We start from the raw sequence: 8,253 nt of genomic DNA on the forward strand, positions 1-8,253 counted from the left end.
TGAGGTTACATTTACCTTTTTAGAAACCATTTTTGATCTCATAGTATTGGTAAAGCTGCACACTGTACCAGTAGCTGCTACATATTCTACCTGCTAACAATGGCCTTTTTCAGTAGTTTATATGTACATTGAATTGGTTGTTAAGAGAGTAAAGTCCTCATCCTTGAATTGTCTTGGACTTGCCTGACGACATATGGTCAATAATTCACTCCTGGTCTCAGGCTCCTCAGCTGTGAATGGAGATGTTGAATGTTAGGCTCAGGAACATACGTGCCCCTTTCTCTTGGGCTGCAGAGTATCTTTGTAGCATTCTGAACAATATGGTGGTTTGATGCATTTAGCTTTCAGAGAGGGGACTGGGAACATAGATTTGAAAGTCAAAAGATCGTGTTTGTGGATAATCTTCCAAGAAAAGAGTGCAGAAGCAGCAACAAAGAGGATCGAGGAGACAACATTAGAAAGGTCTACATTTAAGGGGCAAGGTGCAACTAAAGAAAGGTACATGTACTTTAATTCTTCTGCAGGACCTCTGCTTTTCAAGAAAAATTGCTGATAAGTCATCAGGAAGTAATCACTGTTAATATAAATTAAAAATAAGGGGGACTGGGGTGAGAGGGAGGGAGCTATCTGCCTTCCGATGATCTTGGCTAAATAGGATTGAACCTCAATTAACAGGAAGCTTAATCATCTGCAACAGAAGTTGGCCACATCTGGCCTGCTCCCTGTTTTGGTAGTCCATGAGCTAAAAATGGTTTTTATATTTAATGATTGGGAAAAAAAATTTTTTAAAGAACTAATATTTTGTGACATGAAAATTTTATGAAATTCACATTTGTGTCTATAAATAAATTTTACTGGTTTATAGCCACACCTGTTTGTTTTATGTGTTGTCTATGGCTCCTTACTTTCTACAACAACAAAGTTGTTCAGAGCCTGTGTGGCCCACAAAGCCAAAAATATTTATTCTCTGTCCCTTTATAGGAAAGCTTGCCAATCCCTGATCTAAAATACCTATAGTTTAAAACTATTTCAGGGGAATGCTCATGGTGTCTACTTGAGTGGAATCATCTGCCCTTTTCTTTGCAGTGCCTATTCTGTTTTTCTTCATAAGGAAGAGGGGGAAAGAGAAGAACAGTCTTTTCCCTTCATATCTTCCTGTTCTAAAATTTGAAAGATTACTTAGTTTGTTTAGCAAGAGCTCAGTAGTGTTTCTTTTCCCCACTTCTGTGTAGGTTACATGTTCTCTCGCATTGAAGAAGAGCATTTGTGGGAGTGTAAACAGCTGGGCGCTTACTCACCAATTGTCCTCTTAAACACCCTTCTTTTCTTCAATACCAAATACTTTCAACTAAAGAATGTTACAGAGCACTTGAAGCTTTCCTTTGCCCATGTGATGAGACGGACCAGGACTCTGAAGTACAGTACCAAGATGACATATCTGAGGTTCTTCCCACCTTTACAGAAGCAGGAGTCAGAACCAGGTATGTGGTGGTGTTTGTAAGATTTCTATCTGAAGTCTCATTAGTACCAAAGTAGAGAGTTATTGCAGAGGGGTGATTATAAAATCCAGACATGGAAGAGTGTAGCTTAATTTTAACATTTGAATGTTTTTCTCTGTTTTCAAAGGTAGCTTAATGACTTGCCCAAAATGAGTGGAATCACTTGCTTCAATATGCTGTTATTGGCATTTAAATTAGAAATTTTGACTTAATTGGGTACAGCCTAAATAATCTGCATTTTCAAACTTCTCAGGGAATTTAAATATATGACCAAGGTTGAGAATTACTGGTTTACAGGTACCAAATGAGTCACTTGCTAGTTAAAAGAAACCTACTTAACTTTTAATCTATTTCTAAATCTTTTTTGACCAGAGCACCTCTTTTTAGTTAACTTTGTGAAATTCTGAAGGAACTTAAAAAGCTAGCCTATAGCATACTGCTTTTATATACAGTAGAATAATATCAGTAGTAACAGTTTTATTGGAAGGTTTGTGATCTTGCATTCCAAAAATAGCCTATTAAGTTAGTTTGTTTTTAATGTTTAAAAAATTAATATTGGTATTATAGAACTAGAAATTAAATGTATTACTTTTGACCAGAATCATAAGTTCTAAAATTCCCAAAATCAAATTATTACTTCTAAGAGTGAAATTTTTTTTTAATGTGAGAATTTAAAATTACTGAAACTAAAATCTATAAAGAATAATCGTGATGTTTAACACACATAACAATATTTATTCATATGTAACCCAGTATGTGCTCTTAGTTGATATTAATTGGGGGAGGGAGAGGCAGTCAGGTAATATTTCTCTGTTTTTTTGCTTGGTAAAATTGGTAATAAGTTCAGTTTGTTTTCTGAATGAGTAACTAGCAAAGTCTTTCCATTTAGGTAGCTTCTAAATAGAAAATGGGTGGATTTTGCTATGGTAATAACTAATGTAGAAAGCCAGGGAAAGTTCTATGCCAGTTGTTAAAAGCAGGTATCAAAAAAGAAGAAAACCTTTTTCCTTAGTTTCTCAGGTCCACCTAGTGTTCTCTTGAAGACTGAATGGAAAAAGTGGAAAAGAAACAGCCTACTTTCCATGTCTTTACCCCAGCTTCTTTTTGGTAATCCTTAGCCTCTGCAAAATTCTTTTGGTGGAAAAGGGTTTGTTCTTTTTTTTATCAAATGGCCAACTCTACTGAGAATTTATTTTCCCAACAAAGATGCCATTTCTTACAATACTATGACAAATAAAGGAAACTTGAGCAAATGCCCAGTACACACTGGTGCCCCACAGTAGAACTATTTTCGGGTAAAGAAATGGCAACTTCTGTCTTGGAGTTTACTGTGGGAAAGAGCATGTGGAGGAAAGAACACATACTGTAGTGAAGAAACCTTTTTTTCTGTTTTATCTTGCTGTGGCTGAGGCATCCTGTACCTAACAAAGTCTATTAACAAAGTCAGGCTCAAAATAGAGGCATACTGTCCTATTACATACTTTTTGCCATAGTGCTCCCACTTTGGTGAGCAGGGGAACATGTATTTCACAGGACAGGGACCTTGTTTTATGTAATGCTTGCTACAAACCCAGCACTTAGAAGAATGTCTGGCACTTCCAAAGGACCACAATAAATATTTGTTAAGTGAGTGAGTGAAAGGGAGGGAGTGACAACTTTCTGGCTGTGAAGCAAAACTCATTAGGTGTCTTAAGACTTGAAGAATAGACTTTTCTAATATCATCCTTTGATTATTATTTCCTGGCTCAAGATAAACTAACTGTTGGCAAGAGGAAACGAGATGAAGATGACGAAGTTCCAGTGGGTGTAGAGATGGCAGAGAATACTGACAACCCACTAAGATGTCCAGTCCGACTGTATGAGTTTTACCTGTCCAAGTGGTAGGTGATCTTTCTCTGAAATACAGTACACTACAAATAGCAGTTAAAATATTTTGGATTTCATGCTTGAACATCAGGAAAGTAGCTGGCCTGTGACTCTAGACAATTTGTCTTTAGTTCATTTTTCCCCATTGTCATATCTGCCTGGATTTTGAACCAAGAAACAAATTACCTTATTTTGATTATTTTTTTTCCAAAAATTTCCTCAAAAGCAAGAATCATTGTTATTGTTTGATCTTTACAACTGTTGCTCAACTTTTATGTGATGTCTAATGTACAGTGATTTTATTATTTATATAGAAAAAAATTTTTGAAGAAAGGTTGTTTTGTTAAACCTGTAATTAAGGAATTGAAAAATTTTAAGTGGTCCTTTTCTTAGAGAAACTTTATGATTTTAGATTTGTAAGATCCACACTAAATCACTTTTTTCTCAAAGAAATATAATGGCTGGGTTTGTCCTTTGATAATGTCTATTGAGTGCTCTTGGGATATTGGGCAGGTAGGATATGTAGTTCTCAGCCATAGCATCAAATGTGAGTTGACTTTTTTTGTTGCTCTTAATAATGTGTTAAGTACTAAACTTTGTGATTTACACTTTGTGTTATATCAACATTATACTCACTTGCAATACAATGTGATTTCTTGAGTGTGTGAGAAAAGATGTGGAGTTACAGGTTTTACTCCTTGGAGAAAAATGCCTGTAAACCTACTAATGCCTGTGGGTATGTTGCTTATCTATGATGTGAGTCACAGTTGGAAAAAGTTGAGAGCCATTATATTAAGGAATAGTTCATATTTCCTATACTCTCTGATTCCCAATTTTTTCTTTCTTTCTTTTTTCTTCCCCCCGCCCCACCTGTGGATAGTTCTGAAAGTGTGAAGCAGAGGAATGATGTGTTTTACCTTCAACCTGAGCGCTCCTGTGTCCCGAATAGCCCCATGTGGTACTCCACATTCCCGATAGACCCTGGGACCCTGGACACCATGTTAACACGTATTCTCATGGTGAGGGAGGTACATGAAGAACTTGCCAAAGCCAAATCTGAAGACTCTGATGTTGAATTATCAGATTAAATGGAAGTGAGGTTCCTATTTTCATACACATTGGTATGCACCAAACTGTGAATGCATCCAGCTGTTGGAAAACGATGTATAAGTACAAGTCCTCTTGACTTGATTATAAAATAATGGAAAACAGATGACTCGTGAACCACAGTGTGGATGTGCAAACGAAAACTGAAGGAAAGAATACGAACTGAGAAATGTTCTTTGGCAGTGATATAGTTCTTAGACATCTTCAGAATGACTAACCAGTTTCTCTGAGTGGTGCATAATCTTATTTTGTTTGGGAATAACAAATTGTGGAATATTTTTAAGGAAAATTTGTTGTATAAAACTCTACCATAGTAACCTTAGACCTTAGAGTGGTAGCTTTGGAGTGAAACCTTGGCTGCAATAGGCTACTTGGGCAAGCCCTCCATAAGTCAGGGGTGAAATCAGTTTAGAGCTAAGAGTAACATCAAACGAGGACTGGGGGACTCAGACTTGAAGACCCAATAAAAATACGCAACATTTTTTAAAAGATAGAGTGAAGTGCTCTTGATTTTCATTTTTCACTGCCAAGCCAATCATGTGAAGGATAGAAGCCTCTGGTGCTTTTGCCATGGGCCCCTCACATCAGGGAAAATGACCTTCACTGCTGTTAATAGTAATGTGTCCCTTTCACTTTTTGGGTCTAGCCCTCTCAGCTGTGGGTCTGGATGTGGGTAAATTAAGGTAAAGGAGATGATATTCTGTAAACTAGTTATACACTGAGAAAATCTGTGGAGCCCATTAGACCCCAGGTGTCTTGAAATATTTGTAGAAAACCCACTAAAATGCCCACTTCTCTGGGTGCAGGCCTTTATCGCTGCTGTCTCATAGCCTGAGCTGTGGTACACAGAACTAGGGGTTCTCCTTTTGTTTTTTTATTTTTTCCCCAACGGCAGCTTTTCTCCCACTGTTTTACCTTCCTGTTTCCCAAACAGTTCCTCTTATTTTGTCTTTTGCACCAGTTTTTGGAGGCCCTTGTCATTTCAAAAAGAATAGTTTATCTCCTTCTTAACTGGCAAACCTGTGGGTGATTCCACAAAGACACAGTATTAACGTAGCTATCTGAATTATGGTAGAAAAGGTCTTAGTAGGTTCCTATATAAAGCATTTGGAAGATGACCTTGTTGCCCTAAGAAAACTTGAAAATAGGTATTCTGGGGTTAGGATACAAAGACTTTGTCTTGCATATCCATAAGCAGGTCTTCTTATAGCATTACTCCAAACTAGCTGTCTCAGTAGTTCTATGAGGACTGCCACTCGTGGGCGTGAGTGGCATATCCGTCCATCTCCCTCATCTCTGTTCTCAGTTTCTTCCTCACAAAATTTTGACTTAGTGCATTTATGATGTTGGCCAATCACAGAACTTTTTTAGCTGAGGTTAATTTGACCCTATGATAAAGTTGAGAGAAGTCAAAAAGCCTTTTAGAAATTTTAACCTTGAAAGACTTTTCAGTATGTACCATTTTTTAGGTGGGGATGGGATGGCAGATTTTTTTTTTTTTTAAACAAATAAAGGTAATTTAATAAAACTTAAAAAGTAGGCATAGGCCTTTTGACATTGTATACTTGATGGTTCTTTCCTTCTGCCTGTAACAAATCTCATCTTTGTTACCAAGAACTGTGTGAAAGAAGTAAATTTGCCCCGATTCTGTATGATTAATTCCATCTGTGTTTGTCATTTCTGACTGGAAAACTTCTTACTTCCATACCTTGTTTGATATGGAGGAAAAACAATTGAATTGTCTGATAAATCTGCCAATAAACTATCCAGAAACATCAGGTAGAATAGTCCCCACTGTAGGAATTTTATGGTTTGTATAAACACTAACATTTTCCCCTTATATAGTTGTATGAAAAACAAATATTGTTAGCCTAGTAGATAAATTGTTATAAAATACCAGAAAGAAAAAAAAGTCTGTATCTTTTAACTAAGAACAAACAATACCCAGATAAATGATTGTATCAGAACTTCAATTGCATGTTAGTCCACAGAGTTGCCCAGAACCCTAAACTAATTCATAAGAGAAAATATTGCTTACTTATTGGTCATTCCTCATAAGTGTAGCAGTTGATGTGTGTATTTGATTATTTTCTTTTTTTATCTTATTAAAATTGTGTAAAATTACATTTTTTTTTCCCAGGGGAGAAAAAAAAAGAGAAATATCTAAATCATCCTTTCCGTTCTTTTTTGATTTTTAACCACTTTTGGGTTTTCCCCTTGAAGAAACCACAGAAATATTCCCTTAGAATAAAATAGTATATTTGTATTTGATGGGTGAGTTCTTTTCCTTTATGTCTTGAAAGAGTTTTAAATATCTTTTACTCTTTGACCTTATTGGTATGACCCAACAGATAGTAAAATTGCAAAGAAAGAGAGCAGTTTTCAGAAAAGTTATTTGGTTTTTATTCAATCCAGTAAACATACTGTTTCACTGCAAAGTCTTTCAGTTGTTTCCTTTTTTCCCTCAAAAGACACTTGTTCCCAGTTTTAGTTAATTTATTAACTATACAAAAATGCTTCAAAAAGTTTGTGGAAAAATGGAATTAAAAGATAATATGAATCTTTCCATGAATTGTTTGAAGACCCCTCCTCATATTTAAAGCACCAACATCTAGAAATATCAGGTACGTACATATTTGATTTCAGGCAAACTTTTTTGAGATTTATAAGCTTACATCAGTTTAACAATTTTGAAATTGTGAGATTAAGGAATATGCCCATTTTTAAGTATAAATCATATTTAAATTGAGAATGTAAAACTAAATGGCATTTTTCTTAGACTGTAAAGTTGTCTTGGTATTGTACAAACACATCTTCAAATTTCGTACTGTTTCTATCCACCTGCCCTATGGCATTCCTAATTTTGTAAAACAGAAGTTGTCATAAAAAGTATAAAGTAAAATGAATTTCTGTAAATGAATCCCAGTTTTTTATTAAATTCAGAATTTAATTTTCAATGTGAATTAAAAGGTCTCCTGTGGTACTGAGTTGAAATTTTAGGAAAGAATTAAGTAATAATATCTCTAATCCCTTTATGCTAGTACTTGTCTATCATCGTACTTTGTTATCATCATTGAAAAAAATAATAATTAAGAGGTATTGTTACATAGAGGAAAGATCATAACTGTGGAGCCTCGTCGTTCCACTTACTAGTTGTATAACTCTAGGTAAATTAGTTAACTTCTCTGTGCCTCAGTTTTATCATCTATAAAGTGGGCATAATAACTTCCTTATAAGTTGTGCCTGGCACATGGTAGGCTTTCAAATGTCAGATATTTTTCACTATAACATATCCAGTTGCCTGGCATGTACTAAGACTTTCAATAAATGTAAATTCCCATACTACAGTCTGAATTTTCACTAAATTCAGCACTTTGGATTCTGCAAAATGTAATACTTGATCGATTCTTCATATTTGAATCAAATATTTAGAATGACTACATACTATAATAAAATCATAAGTTCTTTACCCATATGTGTTTATATGCATATCAGTAGTGATCAGCATCACAAAAATTCGTTGGTGTACTTCAGTCCATTGAAAAAGGGAGGGAATACATGGTATATCAACAGATACAGAAAGAGCATATGATATTTTATTTACTTGTTTTTTAATTGGAGAAAGAACTCTTAATCTGTGAAACTTCTTTTACTTGGTAACAGTTATATATCATCACTTCAGGAACAAGACAACTGTACCATATTCATCTCCCTACTAACAGAATCCCCTTCCCCTCAAGTTTTAGGCAGTGGTTCCCTTGGTACAAGAGTGTATTTTCCA

At 35.3% G+C, this 8,253-nt stretch overlaps 1 protein-coding gene across 5 annotated transcripts in view; it reads left to right on the top strand.

The window, feature by feature from the left end:
• Positions 1-7,300, top strand: part of ZMYM4 (zinc finger MYM-type containing 4) — a 137,952-nt gene extending 130,652 nt beyond the window's left edge. For 3 of the 5 annotated variants that reach the window (XM_063104530.1, XM_063104528.1, XM_063104529.1), the window contains 3 exons: positions 1,233-1,481; positions 3,250-3,379; positions 4,246-7,300. In XM_063104530.1, the coding sequence (XP_062960600.1) occupies positions 1,233-1,481; positions 3,250-3,379; positions 4,246-4,453 (587 nt within the window). In that variant the 3' untranslated portion in view covers positions 4,454-7,300. The remainder of the gene's footprint in view (positions 1-1,232; positions 1,482-3,249; positions 3,380-4,245) is intronic. The other 2 variants (XM_063104531.1, XM_063104532.1) reach the window with 1 other exon arrangement.
• The last annotated feature ends 953 nt before the right edge of the window (positions 7,301-8,253 follow it).

The sequence above is a fragment of the Cynocephalus volans genome, chromosome 8 (assembly GCF_027409185.1).
Source record: "Cynocephalus volans isolate mCynVol1 chromosome 8, mCynVol1.pri, whole genome shotgun sequence".
In the NCBI taxonomy this organism is placed as follows: Eukaryota; Metazoa; Chordata; class Mammalia; order Dermoptera; family Cynocephalidae; genus Cynocephalus; species Cynocephalus volans.